This window comes from Oculina patagonica, chromosome 9 (genome assembly GCF_052425735.1).
Source record: "Oculina patagonica isolate OP01 chromosome 9, crgOcupat, whole genome shotgun sequence".
Classification (NCBI taxonomy): Eukaryota; Metazoa; Cnidaria; class Anthozoa; order Scleractinia; family Oculinidae; genus Oculina; species Oculina patagonica.
Genome location: NC_135766.1, coordinates 15,054,096 through 15,079,829, shown reverse-complemented (window position 1 = coordinate 15,079,829; position 25,734 = coordinate 15,054,096). Strand labels below are relative to the sequence as shown.

The following is a 25,734-nucleotide window of genomic DNA, read 5'->3' as shown; positions in this document are numbered from 1 at the left end:
ATAAAGTAGAATTTTTAAATGATCTGCTCTTTAATGTCCAATAACAGTATTCTTGGAGGCTTTGGTAAGCAAAATACTATACTATTTTAATCTGATTCTGTTAAAATCAAAACTATACTGTAACCTTCACTATAATTCCCAATAAATCTTGTAACTATGCTGTAACTATAATGTGTACAGACTGTGTTATAAATATATTTTTGAGAAGATTTTTTAATTCTATATTTTTGAGAAGATTATTTTTTCTTTTTTGAACCTGTTTTAGAATTTTAGCCTAAAATGGTTCTTATGTGAAGGGTTCTTAAAAATGAAATTTTAGCCTAACATGTTCTTAAATGTTAGGTTCTTATACGCGGGTTTTTACTGTACTCCTCAGTCATTCTGTTTACAACTTGGCCGCCTGCCTTAGAGCCTACAATGCCAAAACAAGGCACTAGAATGCAAAATCCTGTCAGCCATGCAGCTTAATTCAAATTAAACAAATTCAGTTGGAATTAAAACAAAATGTGCAAAAGAAAAAAAAAGTTTGAAAACTGGGGTCAGCTATCATTTTGGGGATATTTAACAATTATTCCACAAGCGCGCATTGGATATGAGTTGGCTATAAACGATCTCATATCCAACAACAAGCGCGAGTGGAATAATTGTTTTATTTAAAACGCCCAAAGAATTGCAATATTTGAGCTCCCCAGCTATTTTAATTAATGCGTATCAGCTACCATATTTGTGGTAATTGGTATATCATCAGAGCTCATATACCATTGCCTGTTAACCAATCAAAACACAGGAATTGCAATATACCATTGCTAGTTTTTAATAACACCAGATATACCCAGTCTTGGCTCTATCATGTGACATGTTTTGCTAGACTACCTGGTGCACAAAAAATATTTGATCATTATAATACAATATTTACCGGACTGGTATTTTCTGCCCCATGTATGGCCCCTGTCTTAACACCTCCATGATTTTGTTTCGCAGTTTTTGAACTTCGTCAGTGCAATCCTCTTGCTCTTCAAATAACAACATAAGTATAATCATGTTACACACAACTGATATACATACATGTACTAACAGTGTACTAACTTAAATGTAATTAAATTTACTGAGAAGGGTAAAGAGAAGTGAAAATGAGGGAAAAGCAATGGTGCAAGTTGGAAGGAAATAAAAGTGTCTAATCTGCAAACTTTTATAACTGACTGGCCTTGCAAGTTGTCAGGTAGTATAATTATACAACAGGAATGCCAAAACTGATATAAACTTGAATTGCATAGCTTGCTAGTCCTAACTGACTAAATACACACAGATGGCACATTTCTAAAAATGTCACGATTGTCACTGTATCGATTTAGCGCCCCCCTTGGAATGTGTTTTTGTCAATAAGCGCCCCTATTCCAATAAGCGCCCCCATTCTAATAAGCGTCCCCATTCTTAAAAGTGCCCCTATTCTAATAAGCGCCCCTTTTGTAAATAACTGCCCCTACTGAAGTCATCGACGTAGAATAGATAAACGCATGAACATTTATCATACCGTACAGGTATATATTTACTGCTAAAATGAACAATTCTTTTAAAAGTAGCTGAACTTTCAACAATTTGCTACTGTTATAGTTTCTGTTATTGTTAGTTAATTATCTTAATATTTATCAAAGTTTTGTTTTGAACATTTGGTTGTTTCATGAGAAATTAAATAAGCGCCCTGTCCCAAATAAGCGCCCTGTCTCGAATAAGCGCGCCCTCCCTTGAGGTGCCAAAAGTAAATAAGCGCCCCGGGCGCTAAATCGAATCATTACGGTACATGAGACGACACCAGTTTTGGAATGAAGGAATTTTGTCAAAAGGACTTTTAAAAATGCAACATTTTCTTGTATACACATGAGCAAAAAAACTTGTCAGTGAACTTTTTCCTATATATTATTTTTAATAAGTACTAATCAACAGCACAGCAACAGATCATGTCAACTTCTTTATTTTTTCCAACCGGTTTCATCTGATCACACAGACGTCACCAGGGAGTTTAAACAACATGACATTAAAGGACCTTGCTTAATTTATTAAATATTCCCAATCTATGATGTGCAAATCACATTCCAACTAAGGTGTGGACAACAAGAAACATCAACAGGATATAAAATGCAGGATGTGACAAAAATCCAAAAATCCAAAATCCAGAATTTACATGTGCAATATTTATTTTAATTTTATTGCTGTCTGTTTGTTGTGTCAGCAATGCTGGGCAGTGAATTAATGTTCTTTATCTAATAATGCTGACCTTGTGTTATGGCGACAGTCCACTACAAAACTTACCTGCTTGCTGGGGTGATCTTGTGTTATCGATACTGAACAAAGGTCGGATCACATGTTTCTCGTATTCCTTACCAGAGATTTTCTTCTGTATCTGCAAGTTCATCCTTGCAACATCTTCAAATGGTTTGTCAGCATGTGTGCCTACAATGAATACTGGAGGCAGCAGATATGGCAGCTTCCCTTGTGCTCCGTCAGCTGTTTCTTCTTTCACCTGTGTGACACTGTGAATTGTAGCAAGCCAAGACAGCAAATTCTCCATATTGGTTTCATTGTTAGGGTTTTCCAAATAAATCTCACAAGTTCCTTGTCTAACACAGGGCTGGGCTGGGGCATGTAATGGCTTGCTGAGGTTGTGCACCAAAATGTAGAGTGCTCGTGATGATAAGAAAAGAGGGTGAGAGGCATAGTACAGGTGTTGTCCAGCAAAATCCCACATGTCCATACTTACAACAGATTCTTCTTTGGTGATGTCGCTATCAACATGTTCACCTCTAGCATACTTTAACCACTGATGAACATGTTTTGTGACGTCATATGGAGGTGAAGTAGCATTGATCATTACATCAGGCTCATCTGGTGTGTTTTCACTTCTGCTATCAGAGTGATGTTCACCATTGTTAGTATTGTCCTGTTTTGACACTTCTTTTGCTTTTCGTGATGGTAATGAAATGTCTGACTTATCTGGGTGATCCACAGTCTCCTCAGTCTATAATAAAACAGATAAAACAAATGATAAGTGACACACACGTAATAAGATGCAAGTCAGGTATTCCAAAAAAGACCCTGACAGTTCTAGACACCATACTGATACTGTCATACAGATGACAATATACACTGTAACTTATGTCAGAGATGTCATGCAATGACTTCCAATTGAGATTAAGAGATTGTGAAAAATACCGTAAAAACCCGCAGATAAGCCGCACCTTTTTTCCAAAAATTTTTGCTCGAAAGCGGGGGTGCGGCTTATCTGCGGGAACATTTGGAAAAGGTGCCGTTAATTTTCGTTAACTGATGCTAATTTATGGAAAATTATGTAAATTAAAAAACATAAAACTACAAGAGAGTACCGGTCATTGCTTTTGCAAGTTTGACAGCTGCTATACTGTTTGCAGTGTCGACAATGGCCTATAACTTTAATAAAACAGTAATATTGATACTTTTACGAGCGAGAAAATACCACGAGTATTTACGAGTAAGATGGCCAATTGTTTCTTTCTCCTTTTGCACTTTGATGAAAAATTTGTCGAACTGATTACGAAACTCTCTTTATGCAACAAGTTTATCTCCAATAGATGGCTCCCAAACCTCTTTAATTTGTCAATATGATAGCCACGAAACACGAACGCCTCCATCGCCATCTTGTTTTGCTTTACGTTCTCGCCCTAGTCCCATATTTCGCGTCCGATCAAATGCCTGGTTACTAAGCTACGAACGTTCTGCAAACGAGGGGTGGCGAATGGTACCCAGAAAATCCAGGGTCTCGGAAAATTCCGGTCAAATCTCGAAATCTCGGACGATTTTGTGATGAGTCTCGGAGTCTCGTTTTTTGGGGATTTTTTTGTGTCTCGGAATCTCGAATTTTTGGCCGCAAGGTCTCGGAGTCTCGGATTTTATATTATTTCAGCCAGAATCTCGGACAAAACGAATCGTTGTTAACGAAAAGCTACGAGAGCTAACGAGGAAAGTCCGCTCATTCTCGTCGCCCAGAGGCCGCGATCCTTCTGGTCAGAAGGCATTCTCGTTCCCAGGCAATACCAATGAACTCTACATTAAGTTTCAGACGCCCGTATTGAAATCGCTTGAATACGATTTATATATGTGTACGATCGTGGTCTTTCGAGTATAATGGCGTGACCAGCCAGTATATTCAGTCAAAGATTACGTACACGGAATGTACGGATTACACCGATTACTCATGGTTCAGAATTGGAAACTTTATCCGTATCGCTACTCTAATTATAGCTAACCATATAACTTTAAATAAATAGGTTTTGTCTTACCCTGTTAATCCGATGTTTCGTGCTCTTCGAACTCTGTAGTACCTTGAGTGGTTAGTCTTGTGCTGTACTGCATTCAAGATTAAGACACCTTGCTCTCCTATGCCTTACTTACACTGGAGTATATATAAGTCACGGTAGCGGTGAACTCTCAAGGAAATTCAGCATAGGACAGGAACTGAGAAAGATGCGATGGACTGATATTCAATTCAGGGTGCAAGTAGCTGTACTGAAATAGCAGAATCTCTGACCCGTTTCATATAAAACTCTCCGTAACAATACTATAACAATTTCTTTGATATGAATATTTGGAAAATTTTTAAGAATGATCCAAAGCCTGAGATTTTGAACAGAGTATAAATTTTATGTTAAAATTGCAAATACCATATAATTATATGTTTTAAAATGGACCGTATACATGTAAAGCTCTTTGTTTCTCCAAACGAGAAAAATTGAAAATGAGAGTAAAAAACCGTTACTAGCCAAATGCTCCGATGCTTATGACAGTTCGATGAATGGACGATGCAATACGACGATATGCACAGTATACGACATGAACGGAGATGTAATATGCTAAACCAGTTTAAGAATGTACACAAGAGTATTTTCAGCCTAACAGCGGCGGAAAAACTTGAAATACACAGCCTGGGCCGGAAAAAATATTCAAATAGGAAAAAAAACAAGAGTGTATGTGCAGCGTGAATCTAATATCATTACGGAATAAACGCTAATGAAAGCTGATAAACTCTCATAGGTTAATGCATCACATGAATGGGATACCGTTACACATGTTAGGTAAAATTCCTGGTTCTCTGGATTAGTCTTGGAATGTTTCCAGATTTAGCTATATTTCCAACGTGGTCGCAAAAACAATGAATTGCGCGCATATAAGAAACGTTGACCTATTTACAAATTGTTTAGCTAGAACACGCAAGTAAGCAGTTATGCATAATCGATTGTTAAAGCTAGCCAAAGCTTTGGTAAAATTCAAGGGCAATGCCAAAACACGTGGAGACCATGCGATCATGTAACCACCCTTAACATACCCTTACACAGACATCAACGATGCCTCTCCTCTGACGCCATCACATTTCTTATGTGGATACCGTCTCCTAACATTACCGGACACGAATGCTAAAGAAAACGAAGCAGATCCAGACTATATTCCATCTGAGGTGTCAACAAAAGCACTGATAAAAAGAGCTCAGTATCACAAAACACTAAGAAACGCCTTCTGGACACAATGGAAAACTGAATATCTGACAAGTCTGCAAGAACATCACACTTGTCGAAAAAGAATAGTAAACAAAAAGACAGTCGCTATTGGAGATGTTGTTCTCATACACGATAGCACACCACGAAACCAATGGAAAATAGGTGTGGTAACTAGCCTACACACGGGGAAAGATGGACTCGCAAGATCTGTATCTCTAAGAGTACCTTCTGGAAAGGAACTATCACGTCCTATAGAGAAACTTTATCCGTTAGAGATGTCAGACATACCGCCTAACAAAAACATAGAAAAAGCTCCTGAAAATGATATACAACGTCCTCCTTTACGACTTGCCGCTCAGAAGGCAGCACAGAGAATCAAGGCACAAATAGAATAACCACTGGTATTAAAGGGAACAATATATGACATTTTTCTTTTATTCCTTACACATAAATGTATACTATATTTTCAGCTTATGTTGTCGGCCCGGGAGAGTGTCATAAATTATGTAATTTAACTACGTCACAATGCGCGCGACATGTAATTAAAACAACAACAATAAAGAAAGAAGACGTTACGTTTACTCGTCTTATTTTGTCGTTACAACATTAACAGTTGTAACATACTTAGACTGTCCACAGCCCTCTATTTTCGTGTTTCTCGATCGATGAGCGCGCAGTGAGAACGGCAAGAGAACTGGACGTTTTTTGCGTTGAAAAATTGAGAGGCTGTGGACAGTCTACCACTTACTCGTTATTCTTAAGCTTTATACTATCTCATACTACGCTACTTACGTTTTCTTTTTTGCCGATGCTTTTCCTTCACCCCTTCTTCGTCCATATTTATCTATGAACCAGTTCTCAAACGTTGGAAAAAGCTGACCAAAACCTTCAAGATTCAAGGGATCAGATCGATCTGGCGACCTTCAAAAAGCTTTTACAAGAGACTGATACTTTCCGACCGGAATCGGGAAGATGTCGTGACGCAAACGCTCGCATAGTATGACAGAGCGTGTGACCTTGGATAGTTAAATGTGGGGTCGTGATAGGTCGTAACAAGGTTGCGAAGTTAATCCATAACTAGCAGCTGGCGTCTTACTGTGAGTACATTTCGCCAATTCTTTACGTCTCACTAAAAAAATACTAATCTCGGGCTAAATTTTTTACTGTACAGAGTCTCGGGCTCGGTTTTTTACTGCTCAGAGGCTCACAGAGTCTCGGGCTCGGATTTTCTTAAATCATTTAAGTCTCGGTCTCGGATTTTGAAACAAGGGTCTCGGCGTCTCGGCGAGTCTCGGATTTTACCATTCGCCACCCCTCAAACGCAAGTTCTTGTTGTACACACAAAAATCTATGGAAAAACTGCGTTGAATGAAGAAATACCTGTCAACAAATGCCAGAAAAAGATCACCCATAATATGTCAAAGATGGTTTTCATTATATTAAAGAGCTCAAATTGTGGGTAAGACTGAAGTATTTTCTGTTTCAATGTTCATTGAGTTTACGTTCGATAAAGAAGACTTCCTAAAGATTCAACTTTGGATTTTTGACTCGACTTTGGATTTTCTTTGATTAACTTTCAAAAACCTTTTTTTCCAACATTTGAGTTGTTAAACTCAGGGTGCGGCTTATCTGCGGGTGCGGCTTATACGCGGGTGTTTACGGTAGACTAAATTTGAAAAATTGGTGCTAATAGTGGGGAAAGTAAAGTAAAGTAATATTCACAGCATTTTTACGAAGTGCATAACCATGTATTAAATAAATCAACTAAGCTAAGAGAAGCAAGGTTGCATATGATCCAGGACATAATTTACACCGGCTTTCAGAGTTATGTGCATAGCTATTTTTCTCCATCCACCTTTTGACGTGCTGTTTGAAATGAGCTGATCAAAACCGATGCACATACCGGTGTTGGCTTGCAAATGAGCCCACAAGATCAGAAGATCATGCTAGTGGGCTGTGATTTGGCGGAATTCGATCTGTGTTGTTTGTTTAGCACATCAAAAGATGGATGTCAGTATAAAGCCGTTATGCACATAACACTGAAAGCGGGTATAAAGCCAAATTTAAAGTTATTCAAGAAATATTTTTGACTTCTTCATTTATAGGAGGTCTCAAACTTTCACAGTATCCCCTTCTACTGAGTTTGTGGTTTTAAGAATACATAATGTATAAAATGTACATAATTTAATTGTAGCCATAGGCGTACGGGCACCTTCGGACCTGGGGGGCGGAGACCAAATTGCCCGAAAAAAAAAAATGACTTGCATTGAAAGCCGAATAATGGACAACAAAACGTGCATTGAAATAGTTGTGTACAAACCTCAACTTGCCTGCTTGCTTTAAGGAAACAATAGTTTTTTTTATCATATTCGTGGTGTTTCCCAAGATGTCAATGGTCAATGCACTGTATCTTTTTTCTTCGGAAATATATTATTTATCCACTCCTGAGTTCAGCAAAAATTAACGTATTTTCGGGCAGCCAATTTACATTCCCTCACTTGAAAGATATGTAAAAGCGTGTCAGGTAAATGGGTTAAAACATTTCGTTGAAAGTTTTGAGCTAGCCCTTACGACTTAACATTTGAGTCAAAGCACTAGCTTCATCACATCTGTAACAGCTTTGTTTCAAGATCTTAGGCTGGATTCACCGCGCGCAAACGGTCGAGCTATGGAAAAAAACTTGCAAAACAAAAATCGCAATTTACGAGAGGAAACGAAAACATACATGAGAAATCAGTTAGACTTTTGAACCACAAAGTTATATTTGCAATACCTTTCTCTGTTGATGTAATTCATTTTGAACATCATGTTGAGATCTGTCGGCTTATTTTCTATTTTTTCTTAGGCTTGTTGCCCAAATTCCAAGCATTTTGCCTCGTACGCCTATGATTGTAGCTGAATCCGAACATTTATTTAATAATTAAGTTACTGTCAGACCTGGGCCTTTTTGGAATCTTTGCCAAAATCAATTCTTCCAGTCTGACACAGTTTTTCAGTCACCATCTTTGCTATATCGTTGGAACATTCTAGCAATCCTTCTTTGTTCTCATGGGTGGAATGCCAGTTCTTAACTCGATTAACTTCAATCTCACATTGTGAAGGGTTTACTTCAATTCCTTCGGTACTCTGTTCTTTAGGATCAAATGGCAGGCCTAAGAGACTCTTCTTTAGACTGGTTTTACCAGCACGATCTGGGCCAATAAAAAGTATTCGGCGACGGTAGACATTCACATATCCATCTCTTAAAGCCTTTTCATAGGCCTGTTGTGCTCTTGGTCCCTCTGCGCTTTGACTACTTACGTGCTCTAATAATAAAAGGAAATATAAAATTAATAAGGATGGTTTTGTCAAAAATTATTAAATAACAATAGCTAGGTTTCAACAATATCAAGCTGTAACGTAATTGACATTGCATGTTTGTTATGTTGTGGTTTAAATTTACCTTAATTGGCTTGAAATTTTTCAAACCAGTTTCATTTTTATTTCATTGTCTCATATTCATTATCATAATCTGAAACAAAAGGAAATAAAAATCAAACTGGTTTGAAAATTTCTAAACCAAAGATAAATTTAAACCACAATTAACATATACACCTGATTGCAGAATTGTTGACCTATGAAAAAAGCATTAACGAAGAACATTGCAACCCATATGTTTACTGGGAAATCTGAAAAAATAATCTTTCTTCATGACAGAATAAACATGATAATAAGACAGGTCGATAAATCATGCTCTTAGGCCGTCAAAGAAAGAAACCATCAACTCCAAGATTATCAATGAAAGGATATTACTTAAAGCTTACCAATGCTGTCTACCCAGAATCCCATTTGCTCTCATCACTCATGGTTTAAGCTTTTCAACTTTCTTCAATTAGGTGTATAAGGTATTTAAATTTATCAATTACAACCAAACCAGACACCTTTCAAGGCCATAAAAGAGTTGTCCACAATGGGAAAAGTCCATAAATGCAGGACTTATTTTCAGTAATTAATTTTTACAAGGACTTCAACACCTGTCCATAATAATTTATTTGTTTATTAATTTAAACACTTTGTCCATGGCAGGGGATAATTACACAATAAAAAGTCCCCTACGAGGCATATCACCCAAACCCAGTCCATATTATACATAACTGTAAAACTAATTCACAAACACTCTCAATTAATTATAAGAAACTTTAAAAAAAGAAAACAAATATTATAACAAAATAATATTAAATTGAATACTGAGAAGTTAACTGTAGTTGTATTTACAACAAACATGTTTATCACTGGCATAATAATACTGTTAGCAGTATTAACTGTGTAAAGGTTACCCTTGCAGTTGATGTGCTGTACCCCAATTTAAAAGCTCAATCAATTTTGGTCATTTAAGATAAGACAATAATTATATTTAAGGTTTCTTTTAATTTCATTCTTTGCTAATAATTAATTTAACATTTCAAAATGGAGTTACATTTGATCTATCTTGAAAAAAGGAGCAAGAATTTAATTTAGGTTTAAATTGCAGTTTTGCCCTCAATCTTTTTCTCAACACATTTATTCAAGACTGCCAAAAGAGCTAGCTTGAATTCAACTTATATGAAAGCTCGATAAATTTTATTTTGGTCATAATTTTAAGATAACACAATAATTAAGTTTGAAGTTTCTTTTCTTCTTCTTCAATTGCAAATATTTATTTTAACACTTTATATTTGAGTTAAATTTTCTATATCTTGAAATAAGGTGCAAGAATTTAATTAAGGTTCGTGCAAACAACACATTTATTCAAAACTGCAAAAAGAGCTTAAGCAAGCTAGCTTAAATTCAACTTTACATGAAAGATTTCTCTTGAATTTTAAACTAGACTTTTAGGCTTTCTAGTGCATGTATGCTGAAAAAAGGATTGCTATCAAAAAATACAAGATACGAAATTCACTTGTCAGGCATGCAAAGTTTCACATAAGGATTGAAGTTTTTGTTTCCTTGAAATTTGTGGAAATGTTTTCCCACTAAACATTAATGAGGATGCCTAACACAGGTAAATTAAACTTTGTAAAATAATTGTCTAAATAAACTCCATTCATTTATTCTTCTCAGGCTATAAGACAAGCTAATGGTCAGGAGTATGCAGTATACCACTGGCAAGTTAACACTTCATGTACAAATTTGTTCAAGTGCACAATTCAATATAACATGAATACAAATAATGAACATTTCATTTCTTATCTTTACCTGCTACACGTTTGAAATTCTTCATCCTATTCTGTATCTTCACAACCCTTCTCGTTCCTTCAACTGTAAAAGGATTATCATCCACACGCAGCACTTTCAGCTCCTTCAGTTCAACAATATCATCAGGCAGAGATGTGAGCTGGTTTCCAGCGAAGAGCAGCCACCTGAGTTTCTTCAGATTTTTTATGTTTCTTGGTAAAACTGACAGCTTGTTGTTTCTCACACCCAGCACAGTCAGGTTAATCAATTCACCAATAGTTTCAGGTAGTTCACTCAGCTGGTTGTTGTTTAACAACAGCTCGTTCAGGTTAATCAGTTGACCAATAGTTTCAGGTAGTTCACTCAGCTGGTTGTTGTTTAACCACAGCTTGGTCAGGTTAATCAGTTGACCAATAGTTTCAGGTAGTTCACTCAGCTGGTTGTTGTTTAACAACAGCTCGTTCAGGTTAATCAGTTGACCAATAGTTTCAGGTAGTTCACTCAGCTGGTTGTTGTTTAACCACAGCCCGGTGAGGTTAATCAGTTGACCAATAGTTTCAGGTAGTTCACTCAGCTGGTTGTTGATTAACCACAGCACTGTGAGATTTTTCAGCTTGTTAATACTTGTTGGTAATGCTGAAAGTTTATTATCAGACAAGTCAAGTTCCTGTACATGAGTCAGCTCAGTGACAGCTTCAGGAACTTTGTACAACCTTCTTTCCCTCAGATCTAAAACACTTTGTCCAAACTTATTTTCAAAAATTAACTTCGAGAGTTCCTCTGCTGAAAATTCCATCTTTAAGATGCAGTGTACAATTCACTGGTTGGGTATCTGAAACCAAAAACCATTCAGCCTTAGCTAGATAAAAACCTAAATCAAAAATAGTTCACAACCCGCTCCAAGCTTATAGCTTCTACCTTCAAAGAAGTCTTCAGTGAGAATCGCAGAAACCTGGGTAAATATTACTGTATTAGGGCAAACAACATGAAAGAAAGAAAGTTGTATTAATATTCATCTATTCCGTAACAAGCTTTTAAATACGACAACTAAAGATTTAGAAGACATTTTCAATGCAAACGCTGCTAACTCATGCTGACTGATCGTCAGCCATATTTCTACACGGATCGATCGGTCCGCTCACAATCTCTGCAAGCTTCAAATTAAACAAGCTCACTTAGCTACTTATATAATTAAATTCTGATCGAGTCTTTCGCTTGTGTTTTATCAGTGTTCTCTCTTTAGTCTATAAATAAGGTGATAGAGTTCTGTTCCTGAGACTAGGAAGCCGTATAAGCTACATGTTAGCTTCATGTAAACAGCTTTGATCTCACTACAAGAATTTCAGCTTAATTGCTCATTTGACAAGCGTCAAGTTTTTTAAAACGCGATGTGAGTATAATTCGCATCAATTAACGTCCGTACATCAAAAAATTCTCACCTCAAACACTTCCAGAAAACAGGGAAAAGGACGCAAGTAAACTGTAGTCTGTACGCTGCGAAGAACGATACTTTCGCTTTCTCTTTATAGCTCTGAACATACGGTAACTCCCTTTCTCATATTACAACAGTAGGGGTAGGGAAGGGCAGTGGTACATGGTAGGGACAAAAGTCCCGGGACAAAAGTCGGACCCGATCAAGATCGATCAACTCGGTAAACAGCTTTTTGTTTATTTCCTCTTTGCTGAATAGCTGCTATTCTTATTCAAATCATTTCGCCGAGTTGATCCGGGCCGACTTTTGTCCCTGCGTTGTGGGCGGCGTTGCGGAGGGAGTTAACGTACGTGTCTACCCCGCACAGGTAGCGAAACTGATCTTATCTTATCTGTTGTTGACGAGGAAAAGCCTTTCGTGTCATTCATCAGTAAGACGTTGCTGATGGGAAAACTAGACTGATAGCCTGATGATATTCTCCGATCGTTTATCGCGCAAAAGTTAAGAGAACTCCCATCCTCGGCGACCCAGGGGCAGTAATGTATCAGTCAAATCGAAGGTTCAACATCCCCCCCCCCCCGGGCATACCTCGGGCATTTGACGCCTTTGTCGTCCCTGGGGGTGGGGAATTTGATCACTACACATATGGGGTAGGGAATTTGAACTCTGACCTCGATTTCGAACTACGTGTCCCAGTGAGTGAACGTGGGTTGATAAATCATGGCGAAGGCCGAAATAAGGTCCAAAATGACAAGTTTAGGATTCATAAAGAAAAGATTGCCACTTTGTGACAACTTGGATAAAAAGCCAAAGGTTACAAAGGCTTTTTTTTGTATTTTAGACTTGTCTGCAGACTTGGCGCGTGAATTAATTCTCGAAAAAAGGCATTTTTAATGACCTGAAATGGATCTATGGTGGGGCATTTGAACGGCTTTTTGGCCCTGGGAGGGGGGAATTTGAACACAAATTTTTCAAAAATTCAAATGCCCGGGGTGTTGCCCGGGGGGGGGATGTTGAACCTTCGATTTGACTGGTACATAAGTGGGACGACGGGATTTTCGGGCGAGAGTTTACAAACCCCACTTTCGCCCGAAAATCCCGTCGTTCCGATAAGCTACCCGTCGCCCCCACTTACTGCCCCTGGGTCTCCGAGGATGGAGAACTCCAAGTCAGCTTTTTATGTTTCCTGGAGTGGAAACGACAGCTGAAAACTCTTCATTTGCGAATTGCGTCAGGCACCTATCCGCTCAAAAGAAATTCGTTCCTAATCCACGATATTTTACTGAAAGGGAGCAACACAAAACGATTTATTTCCAACTGTACTTCCGGTTTGCTGGATTTTCATCCGGGTGGGGAGGTTACTCGCTCAAAATACCTATACGGGTATGTGTCCCCCAACGGGGTCGTGATTTTGTGCTTCTGATCTAGAACGGGTATCCATTTTAGAGACGATTCCTAGAATGGGGTATGATGTTTCAAACGCACGAAAGTTTCAAACTATCAGCAGCCAAAACGGGGTGTTAAGTGGTAGTTTCTCTTAAAGCGGTCCATCGCATTTCGGGTTCGGAAAAAAGTTTTCCCTCATACTTTGCCCAGTGAACTATCTTAGGTTGTAAGTAAATGCGTCGACTTTAGTTTTTGGAAACACGTTAAAATATATTTTTTAGAGCTCTCAACAGTGAAGGCTGCAAAAGGCCTAATTTTGACCTTGGCCAGAACGAGAAATTTCATAAGTTGACGAGCTCGCCGCTCAAAAACAACCAAACGCACCAAATTATTATTATTATTCCTAAGTTAAGTGGTCCTTCAAAGGTTGAAAACGCATGTTAATTTTGATACATTTTGATTTACGGGTCCGTGAAAATTTAAATATCAGCAACCGTTAGATCGCTTTTTGTAAACATGCAAAAGTATGGTGTCTTCGCCGGCCTTTATTTCACGATTCCAGACCAGACCATTCTAAATTCCAACTGAATCCTACTAAACAGATGTTAGGAAGCATAGAAATATAAAAATACCTTGCACTTTTTATCTTCCTTTGCCACAGCGACTTCGAAAATTCCGTGCTTATGCGAGAAAGTAAGCTCATTTGCATAATGTGTATGAAATACTCGCATAAGCACGATGGACCGCTTTAAGAGAAACCACAGGGGGCCCAGACAAACTGTTTGTGTATGGCCTGTGCACATTAACATTTTCATAGAGAATGTATGGAATTTTCCGAATGGTTTGTAGAATTGCGTAAAATGGTGCAAAACATTAACAAATTTGTGCTGAATAAATGTTAAGTTTCCTACCTTTTGTGTAGTGTCGTTCTTTTGGCTCGAAATGGCGAATTTGAGTCGATTGAAGGGTATTTTGCCTTTGCTGTTTACTATACATCTAATTATATGGAAAGGGTGGAAACTCCAACAGCTCCAAAGTAGAACACTTCCAGCGCCGAGCCGATTTTCGACCTGATAATCCCATCGCACAGCTTTCAAACTACGCATCAGAAAAGAGGAAGGCTTGACGAATCTTCTCGTATCATTTGATCGAAAATTTATCCAAACGGTCCGGAACAAGCCCTCAAACGAAAACGGGTATCCAAAATTTTTAAGCCGTCCGAATGCGTAGCACCAATTTGTGGTGCCGAAGGGAAACGCTATTCCCCAGCCTCTTTGTGATTGGATACAATTGAACAATGGTCGTTCAAGATTTTGTTTCGTGGATAGGGAGGCAAAGGCAAAACAAATACTCAATAGTATAGGGAGTGATGTCAATTGTGCGACACAACCTAAGGACCCTCGCGCAAAATATGGCAATATTGACGGCGATGCCGAAAGCGATGCATTATCATTTAAATATGCGTCGTTGTAACTTGTCAGTGCGGCGAAGTAATTATGAAATATTCATACTGACTTAAGAAACGAGTAAGTACCTACATCTAGTCGGTATGAGTTCATTTTTAAAGCTAGCTAGCTTCAAATAAAAGTCAGCGTTCATTTTTCAACGAAAAAAATATTTTACAGCCCTAAAAAAATATCAGACTTTAGTCATCTCACCTAGTTGTTTTACAGAGATTGCAAAACAATACACCCACATGTGAAACTCTCGTGCAAAACCATTGTTGTGATTTGCTATTCTTATGTCAAGGTTGGCTGATTGGGAAAACCCCGCGAAGTTCCATCACGACTTTCGTAGCGCAGAAAATGCAGGCGATCGCGAGTTTGCGGAAAAGTGGGATTTTTTCGGGACATACGAATATGGCAAGGTACTCGTGTTTGAGTTCCTTTATTTTTCTTTCTGTTTTTGATGTTTTAAACATTTATGGCTGCAATCACCGAAATAGTCCTCATTTTATAGGTTCGAAACCTAATTAACTTCAGAACAATCTGAAATCCTACACATAGCCGAAGCTGGGCACAATATTCTCGTAACTGGAGAGGGAGGAACAGGGAAATCTTTTGGGGCGAAGGCTATCAACAGTTGACTGCTAAAGCAAGGGGAAAAGGTTTTCATTGTTTGTGGGAGCGGTGTTTTGGAAAGAGTGTAGTGGAAGTAAATAAACAGACGTCAACGGTGCACTCCTTTTTCTTCGACGCATAGAAGTTACAACGACGCATATTAAATGATAATGCATCGCTTTCGGCATCGCCGTCAATATTGCCATATTTTGCGCGAGGGTCCTTAGGTTGTGTCGCACAATTGACATCACTCCCTATACTATTGAGTATTTGTTTTGCCTTTGCCTCCCTATCCACGAAACAAAATCTTGAACGACCATTGTTCAATTGTATCCAATCACAAAGAGGCTGGGGAATAGCGTTTCCCTTCGGCACCACAAATTGGTGCTACGCATTCGGACGGCTTAAAAATTTTGGATACCCGTTTTCGTTTGAGGGCTTGTTCCGGACCGTTTGGATAAATTTTCGATCAAATGATACGAGAAGATTCGTCAAGCCTTCCTCTTTTCTGGTGCGTAGTTTGAAAGCTATGCGATGGGATTATCAGGTCGAAAATCGGCTCGGCGCTGGAAGTGTTCTACTTTGGAGCTGTTGGAGTTTCCACCCTTTCCATATAATTAGATGTATAGTAAACAGCGAAAGCAAAATACCCTTCAATCGACTCAAATTCGCCATTTCGAGCCAAAAGAACGACACTACACAAAAGGTAGGAAACTTAACATTTATTCAGCACAAATTTGTTAATGTTTTGCACCATTTTACGCAATTCTACAAACCATTCGGTAAATTCCATACATTCTCTATAAAAATGTAAATGTGCACAGGCCATACACAAACAGTTTGTCTGGGCGCCCTGTGGAGAAACTGCCACTTAAAAGATTGACCTGTTACCAGAACGGGGTATTATTTTGAATGTAAATTCTTTCTAACACGGAGTGCTACTTTTGAGAACCGGGCGGCACATACCCACCCCAAACATACCTGACAACCCCCAGTGATTTTTATTAACCATGTTCTGGGATTCAGGCAATTTTCTTGATGAGTATTTAATGCGCTGTTGCTAACATCTTCTCCGTGGGGGACTAGCTTGTCTGAAGAACTGGTGGCAATTTGGAAATTTTACTTAAGAGACTCCCTCTTTGAATATTTCTCGTAAAAACCTGGTTGGTAGTCAGTTGGACACAACATGCTTGTTGATAGACCAATTTCGATATATTAAAATTCAGCCTAAAACAATAGACATCACTACGAGGCTCCGGGGAATAAACCCCACAAACTCTATAGTTTAGTCCCCGGAGCCTCGTAATGAGGTCTATTGTTTTAGGCTGAATTTTACTGAATATATCGAAATTGGTCTATTAAACCCTGTTACTTGAATCCTAACCATAAGCCGCAAAGAAACTGTTAATGTCAAAACAGCAACAAGAAAGTAGGGAGGCTAAAGATCCCCAGCCCCTCCGCCGCGCGGTTTATTGGAGAGTAGCAGAAACCCATAAGGGTTTCTCATAAGTTTTTTTAAGTTTCAGGCAAATTCCCCATTGCTGCAAGGTAAGGAACATTCGGCAAGCAGAAGCCACTTAAGAGAGGGCGTCAACAGGAAGCAAAAGGTACTGGAATAGGGACGTTTATTCAACACCCCTCCCCCCCCCCCACTCCCTTTGTACCATCCCCTGGGGCCCCTCTCCCCTCCCTTTGCACCATCCCTGGGATTTGTGCATCTGTAACAGGTGATCAACACAAAACGCTGTGGAGCAAGAACAAACGTGACCACAAGAAAATGAAAAGTTTTCGATTTCTTCAGTTAACAGTCTTAACAAGTTCTCCTCTTGTTAAAAAAATAAGTCCGTTTTTCCTTCGAAAAGTTACAATAAAGTTGACCAAGAAAGGATCCTCTCTCGGTTGACATGTGACCGGGTGTGTAGCCATTCGGATTGATTTGGTTTTATTTACAAACGAGAACGAAAGTCCCCCAAATGGCTTACAAAAGCGCTAGAACGACTGAGACAGGATTTCAAGTCCGGGGAGGGAGGGGCGGGGGGGGGGGGGTGGTGTTACTCCCTTTGGCGGACTTCACGTGAAAAAATGTACCTTTTAAGGCTGGAGGTAAATAAAAGTAGGAATTTCAAACGTTTAGTGCTACTTATGTATTCCAAGGTGCCTTCCAGATAAAACGTTCAGAAAAGGGATTCAGTATTTCCACTGCACGTATGTGAGAAGGGTAGCAGTTTCTTGGTTATCCTTGATGTGAAAAGAGCAATCTGAAGGAGTAAGGGTTTAGACTTCCGGGTGGAGCATCCCCGTCAGGCGCGAATCCAGGAAAAATAGTGACCGTTTTCCAATAACACTGGCGCCAGCCTGATGGGGGTCCAGGAAAATTTTTAGATATTGATTCCCTAAAGTGTCTTATTCGGGTATATTGAGTTACTAGGACAAGGGGTTGACTGATTTCCGTAAAACGGTGGAAACCGGTCTGGATCCGCGCCTGCCCGTGTTAAATTTTGTTCAGTAACCCATCTACCTGGGTGTTTGGCCAAATTATTATTTTGAGAAACTTTGGAAATGGTCGTGGTGGTCCCTAGTAGGTAAAAACAAGAGAGAAGCATCAATCACAATTATAATTTTCTTTTAAGCCGATCTGTTTGTTCTTGACTCAATTTTCGATGACTTCTGTTCATCTTCATCTGATGACGGTGAACAAATGCCACCGAAAATAAATTAACACAAAAACAAGGAAACCGGCTTAAAAAACTTACCTTATTATAGGAAATTAACGCTCCATGAAATTAACGCGACTTTCAAAACTTCGCGTTAATTTAAGTCGCGTTAATTTTTGTTAACGTTAATTTCCGCACCGTTAATAAGTAGAGTGTTAATTTCCATTATTTTGGCCCCAATTTCTTGATACAGGCCGGACGTTCTTGACTCCCAGGAAAAGGCATTATTTCATCAGGGTGGAAATCTGCCGGCATCACTGAAACTGTGAAGTACGCTCGAGGCGGTCAGATTCCTTTGCTTAACCCCTACGTTTAGGATAATACGCCTAGTGTTGAAATAAACTTGATCCTGTTGTCTCAACAAGTGTTTTCTTTGTGTTCGTCGCGTTAATTTCCTTCATTTTGAAATGTTTTCCCCTCTTCTGCGTTAATGTCCTTTATTGGGGAGTAATTTTTCCTTTAATTCGCGTTAATTTCAAATACCTTACTTAACACAAACGTTAATTTCATATAATAAGGTATTATAAATGTCTTCTACCTATCACAATACTAGGTCCAGTAACATCGACATATTCGGTTCCATCATTGAGCACAGAAGCTTGGACTTTGCGTGACTCGTCAGATTTAGTCACCCAGGTCAATGCCACGTGACAGAAAAACACACAGTAACTTAATTCTAATAACTTAATTCTAGCACAGGGAGCCCTCACATCCGTTAAGAATATGAATAAAATATTAACTTACCTTTATCGCGCGCGTGTTTTGTGGCGGCCATTTTGAATTTTTAATACGCGCGCGGTCTGCTAGTGCGAGGTCTGGAACCGATATTACGGAAGTCTGGGACGGGCGGCAGAATTCGTAAATTCTCGGAGGATCCGATCGCTCACCGAGGATAAATAAGTGAAAAATAAATAAATAAGTGATAAATAAGTGTAAGTTTTTTAGAGCTCCGAGCAGCGTCCGCGCGATCTCCGTAATATCGGTTCCAGACCTCGCACTAGCAGACCGCGCGCGTATTAAAAATTCAAAATGGCCGCCACAAAACACGCGCGCGATAAAGGTAGGTTAATATTTTATTCATATTCTAAACGGATGTGAGGGCTCCCTGTGTTCTAGCAGCCTTTCTTGCTGTTTTTCTTTTAAATTTGAAATCGTACAAGCAGTGCTTCTCTACGAACATGCAACTCTATCATTTATCATTAAAGGGCCAATGAAGAAGAAAGTAAGTTTGTCTAATATGATTCAAAACGAAACTTTCAATCGACTGCGCAGGAAACTGGTTTAATACAATCTGTCAAAATAATATATATCGGTATTGTACTTGATTTACAATAAAATATACTGTACATACTTTTGATATCTCTTAGAATAAACAATGTTTGTAAAGAATATTTTTATCAGTATTTAAAATATATATCAATGTACAAAAGATTTACATTAGTTTAAATTCTTAAATGGAGGAATTAAATATCAAAATTTTTATTTCTTAGTTACTGACTGTTGTATCTACAAAATCTGTTTGAAAAATATTGATTTAAAAAATTTCTTTTCTTATCATTCACTGGAAATGTCTAATATTGACTATCTACTAAAATTTATGTCACGCAGACAACATTTCTGTATTTGGTTCCTTATAAATTGTTTGCTATAAAATCACTGATAGATTGCACTTTATTTACAGAAAATATCTTTTTGTACAATCCGTCCTAATCTTAATCTAAAATAGATTGTTTGACCATTATTATTTGCTGTTCTGTATCTAAAAATGATTATTCCTTTATCATTATTTACCATTCTAAATCTATAATTGATAATTTCGTTATTGAGAAATCCAAAAGGAACGTCGCGAGGGGAAAGGGAATGATCCCTCAAAAAGGAATTTTAATGAAACAGCTAATTCGCAAATGAGGACTGGAATAGAACTAAAGCTCTTGAATTGAAGCAGACATTATTGCACAGGACACTGCACTTCCAACATTAATCTGCTGAAATAAAAACACAAATGTCTTGTGTAAGTAACATACTACATCTGGGTAGAAACATGTCACATTGAAGGGAAACTGGTTTTACTGGTTTTTGTCTTACGTGAAATCAAAGACGACTATTGAATCAAAGCAGCTTCCCTTTGCTGATCATTTTAGTAATTCTCATAACCATTCTCTTGACTGGGTATTGACATGGCGAGGAGAAATTTGATGTTGGTCACTTAGAACTTCAAGGGTTAAAGCATAACAAAATGCACTTTCAAACCTTCTTTTTAGTTTTACCTTTTACTATCAAGCCATGACAGTTCTTTTATGAAAACAGCGTAAGATAAATCAAAAGGGCTCGTATACCAATAGAAACTTAGGTAGATAGAAACTTTATTAAGAATGTCATCAACCACCTAGCTGTGGGAAAACTCCCCCACTAATACGGGGACAAAACAAAAGAGTTAAACTAAAAGAAAATGCTACAAAACTACATGTATAACTATTTACAATAATAAAATTTAGATCTAAGTTAAAATATGTCATGAGACTATGTACAGTGGATTATATAATACAATACATACTTAAAAATTCTTTAGGAGGAGCAGAGCGGACAGCCTCTGCACCCATCATCTAATAATGCATCAAGATTGTTAAGATTTCTGATGTTCGTCTTAAAAATGCTGAGAGATGTGGCCTCTCTTATGCTCTTTGGTAAATTTGACCACAATTTGGGTCCTAGATATCTGATCGAGTGCTTACTGTATTTGACCGAGTTAAACCTAGGCATTGTAAAGTCAGATTGTCTTAAGTTATACGTACTGGGGTTATTGTACTGGGGTTATTGTTATTTTTGTGATATCCGGATTAATCAAGGTCGAGGTAAGTGTTATCAGCCTAGAGACCTTATAGAGACCTTGATTATTCCGAATATCACAAAAAGTAAAGTAATGACAAACAATTTTAAACAATTTCAACCTGTTTTAAAACTTGTGATACAGTCCGGCTGGTCTTCCTACTAAATCGTGGAATAGTTCCTTCCCAATTTTTGTTAGTCATTTTGTGTTTTCCGAGACTTTATTGTCCAGCAATTTTTGAACTTTGGTCAAACTATTTCTCGTTTGAAGAAGTGAATCGACGAACTATGAATTTCCTTCGCCGCCAGATGCCTGACACATTGCTGTTGAAAATCATGCATTGCGCGTGCGACCTACAGATTAGTGAATTATCTGCTAGCCTAGCAGATTATTCACTAATTTGTAGGTTGCGCGGGGTCGCGCAGATTCCCAGAATTAGCTGTAGGCTCTTAGCCAATGAGAAGACAGCTAGTGACTACAATGTATAATAACAGAGATAATAGGGGCATGATTGAACTGCTACTAGTTTCTTACCTTGAGAAGTGCCTTGGCGGCAGACTTGTGCAGCACCCTGGTCACAGGACTTGGAAGAATGGTCATTTCCACTCTCAAGCTGGTATGCCAAGGCTGAAAGAAAAAGAGTCCATTTTGTAGACATTTTTGTTTTGTCACTGTTTATACTTGGCATATGCTTAGCTTAGTCAACGTCAATTGACAAGGCAGAATTTTTGTTTTGTTTCCAATGCAATAACATGTGGTTTTGTCATTTGTCTGCAATTTCATCAACCAAATATTCCAGTTTTCATAATTTGTAGATGTGCCTTGTTTTACTACAAAGAAGATCCAATAAATTATATATTTATTGCATGCAGATTCGTTGAAGACCCACAATGGTTTATTTTGTATAACAATAGCTAACTTTCCATCTAATGACATCCAATAAATGATAAACCTCTGAGTTAAGAGCAGTGATTAAAAAAACTTGGGAGACATGACATGACATTCATGACCAACAGACTTACTTTACCCAGACAACAACAACAACATAATTTATTTCCTTAACTTACTTTGTACAAGTTAAAATTGCAAGACTTTTTATGTTTTATACCATAGATATTTATGTATTATTTTATTATTAAGTTAGGGAATGGAGGCCAAGTGAACCGTTAGGATTTCTAGTTGGCCCCCATGTGTCAAAAATAAGTTAATCTGTATATCAGGTGAGGAACCAATGAAAAGCAAAGAAAGAATGTAAATAGGAAAGAAAAAAACAATACAATATTAGTAATTTTACTGAGTACTGAGTGTATGAAGTACTGAATGTACTGATGACATGAGCTTTACCTTGTTTGGGTTCAAGACTGACATAGTGCAGCTCATGAACATGTCCCAGTACAAGTGGGTTGGTGCTGTCAATAGGGTGCTCTGGCCTGATAGTGAGGTCACTGTGATGCGGCAGACTGCTGATCACATGAATGCATGTTTGATAACAGTTTGCTGCAGCATATAGAATCACGTGATCCCCCCACGTGCCATCTTGCTCCATGTTTGTAAGGTAGTCAGCCCATGTTTGATATCCATGGACAAAGTTGAACAGATCTGTTCCATCCAGCTGTAAAAGGATTAAAAAAACAACTTGACTTGAAGTGGAATATAGTTTTAAAGTGAACCTAACCCCTAATTTTTTTTCACCTCCCAAAATTAATGTATTTACTTTTTCAGTGCAATTTTGTTTGATTTGGTAAAATCCTCGATTTTTGATGCCCTATTGAAGTCGGGCTCCGTTTGGTTCGAGACCACGTTTATGGAGATCTGGGGAAAGTAGGCTTGTGATACACATTTTGCTAGTCTTTAAGCAGAATGCATTAAATCTGGGATCTTTTCTTCACACAAAACCAAACTTTCATAAATTTCTGAGAGGCAAAATCCTGACTATCGACGTCCACCATTTCGTTTACCTCAGGACCAGTGCATGCACAACCTGAATTATTTAAAATGGGGCTGAGATGGAAGATGAACAACAAATAAACAATTTCCAAGTTGGTTTACAAATGACAGCATAAGCTCTATGTCACATATGGCAAAAGTTTTAGAGTTAGATCTTATTAAGTGTCTGATCCTGGGGAGGACTTCCATATAAAATGGACAGGCATGCTCATCAGGAAATTTAAATTACTGTACCTCTGAAGAAGACAAGTATAGGCATGGCGTAAATTATTTTACCCCTAAAATATACCATTTTTCATTTTTTTGGTCAAGACCGCTAAAACTAATATAATGTTAAAATTTTTCTAAGACATTAAAAAATAAAATAAGTGAAACAACTAATCAAAGGAAAAAATTAAGGTTACATAAAACTAGGTTAGCCCAATAAAAATAGATCAGCAATAAAATTTCCGAAACAAAAATGTTTTAAGTGCCGATTTAAAAGTCGAAAGAGATGGTGCATTTTTGAGAGAGTCCGGTAGGCTGTTCCATAGTATAGGTGCAGAGAAAGAGAAGGCATGTCTTTGATGTCTTATTGGTCAAGACCGCTAACACAGTATGAAAGCACTTTTCCTTATCTATTCACATACAACCCTTAAAAAGACCACTGCACCATGGCAAAAATGATTACCTTCCCCTTCTCCTGGATGTCTCATGACACAGACATATTCCTATCTAAAGTTAGTTGTATAATAGAGGACCAAAATGTTGAGTTCTTTGTCACTATAAGGACCAACCTCCCACCATTAATTTTTCAGAGAAAATACTTAGCCATCCTCGGAGACCCAGGGGCAGTTTGTGGGGGCGAGGGAAAGTCTAAACGGGCGAAAAAAAAAAATCGGCGAAGAAAAGTCAAGAACGAAAAAAATAGCCCCTGGGGACAACCTCTTACCAGACCAGTTCCAAAAGGACGCCGTCGTTCTGGCTTCTGATTGGTGCCAGAAAACTTTTGTTTTTTTGTGCCCAATCAGAGAGCAGCAAGACCAGGAGTCGTTTCGTGTGTTCTTACACGGATAAATACACGAAGCCTAGTTGGTCGCCATGTTTTCTGTTCGTTGAAGCTACAGTTGGAGGAGAAAAGTTACAGTCACAGATGTAGGGGAAATCGTTCGGCATATCTGCAAGAAACTTACGGGAAATACGCTGGATCTTCGTAGGTATCGTACACACACCGATTAACTGATGTCGATATAACTTGGACGTGTTTCGAAATTCGCTTTCTTTGGCTGGACGAACAGTTTCTGGTTTCTTTCTCCTGCTTTCTCGCATCACTTGCTGTGACTGAAACTGTGCCAATGCATAGTATTTTTTTTATCGCACGGGCCAGGCAGGTATGTCAAGCAACGAACAGCTTCGTGTACGAGTGCACCAATGCTATCGAGCGCCCTGTGAGTAATATTCATTTGGAAGAAAATTGCCATGACGGTCGAGTCTATTCTTTTGTTTTTGTTAATAAAAAGAGAAAGAGATACCTTGTGGTCGAGTTTCTGTAATTATTTAAATTTGTCAAATCTTATTTCACCCCTTCAGGTTCCTCAGTATGTATATAGAGGCACATACATGTACTATCTTAGAGAGTATGGTGCATATTTACATAGTGAAGTTTTGCCTGTAAGAGCCAAGAAGATTAACAACCCACAGCCTGAAATTTACCATTTAGACACCCATTTTTATAAGAACCAATTCCATCTAAAATTTGGGAAATATTCTTATTTGGTAGGCAAGTATTATTTTCATTATTCCCATTGGAAATACTACCTCTTTGAGGTTCACTGCACCAAAGTGGCTCATTAAATATCTACCACTAGTCACCTAAACTTTGGAAATAACTCCTATTACTTATATTTGGTTATCAACCTGTGTTCGCATGTAGAAAAAGTGCAATTGTACAAATAACTACTTTACTTCCTTACCTCAAATGCTGCATTCAAAGTGTAAATACCGTAGAATTCCGGTTATAAGCCCTGGGCTTATACAACTTCGTAAGGGGTTTTGGGTGGGCTTATAAACGGAGGGGCTTATATCCGGGAGGGCTTATAAGCGGAATGAAAAAAACGTTTCGAAAAGAGCCACGGGAGTGTTGATCGAAATACGTTGTTAAGTTAAAAACGCACAATAAAGCAACATTTAGCCCTATTCTGTACTGTCATCCGGTAGAGAGGGGCTTATATCCGGGGGGGCTTATAATCGGATGTATTTTTTTGTTTCCAAGTAGATGGGCCTATAACCGGGAGGGCTTATAAGCGGGGGGGGCTTATAACCGGAATTTTACGGTATGGCAGCCCTGTTTTATACTTTACAAAAATGCTAAATGTTGCATGCCCCTGTAACTTGTATACCTTATCTTTCAAATATGAATATTGTCAATTACCCCAATAAAAGCATCATGCATGATGAATGAATTACCAGTAAATTTGTATGGCCTGATAGACAACAAGGAGTTGAATCCAAAGGACTGTGTCAAGCACAGATCAGTCACTCTTGCTTGGAATTGGACAAGGAATGTAGGAAAATTGTTTGGAAAAAGTCTTTATTAAAATGCATTTCCCTGGAAGATCTCAAAAAAATTAATCGTCAAAGCTGATGAAAGAATGGGAATGCAATGCTATCACAT

General features: G+C 38.2%; 2 protein-coding genes across 2 annotated transcripts in view; both read right to left on the bottom strand.

Annotated features, from left to right (window-relative positions):
* Positions 1 to 12,274, bottom strand: part of LOC144666799 (uncharacterized) — a 72,060-nt gene extending 59,786 nt beyond the window's left edge. The window contains exon 1 of the mRNA XM_078528201.1: positions 12,155 to 12,274. The gene's annotated coding sequence lies outside the window, so the exon portion shown is untranslated. The remainder of the gene's footprint in view (positions 1 to 12,154) is intronic.
* The window catches only part of LOC144664970 (uncharacterized), a 133,426-nt gene that overhangs the window by 15,159 nt on the left and 92,533 nt on the right, over positions 1 to 25,734 (bottom strand). Inside the window, exons 13-18 of the mRNA XM_078526164.1 lie at positions 22,479 to 22,746; positions 21,669 to 21,761; positions 10,737 to 11,531; positions 8,460 to 8,827; positions 2,308 to 3,013; positions 917 to 1,013 (exon numbers count right to left, since the gene is read on the bottom strand). Of these exons, the coding sequence (XP_078382290.1) occupies positions 917 to 1,013; positions 2,308 to 3,013; positions 8,460 to 8,827; positions 10,737 to 11,531; positions 21,669 to 21,761; positions 22,479 to 22,746 (2,327 nt within the window). The remainder of the gene's footprint in view (positions 1 to 916; positions 1,014 to 2,307; positions 3,014 to 8,459; positions 8,828 to 10,736; positions 11,532 to 21,668; positions 21,762 to 22,478; positions 22,747 to 25,734) is intronic.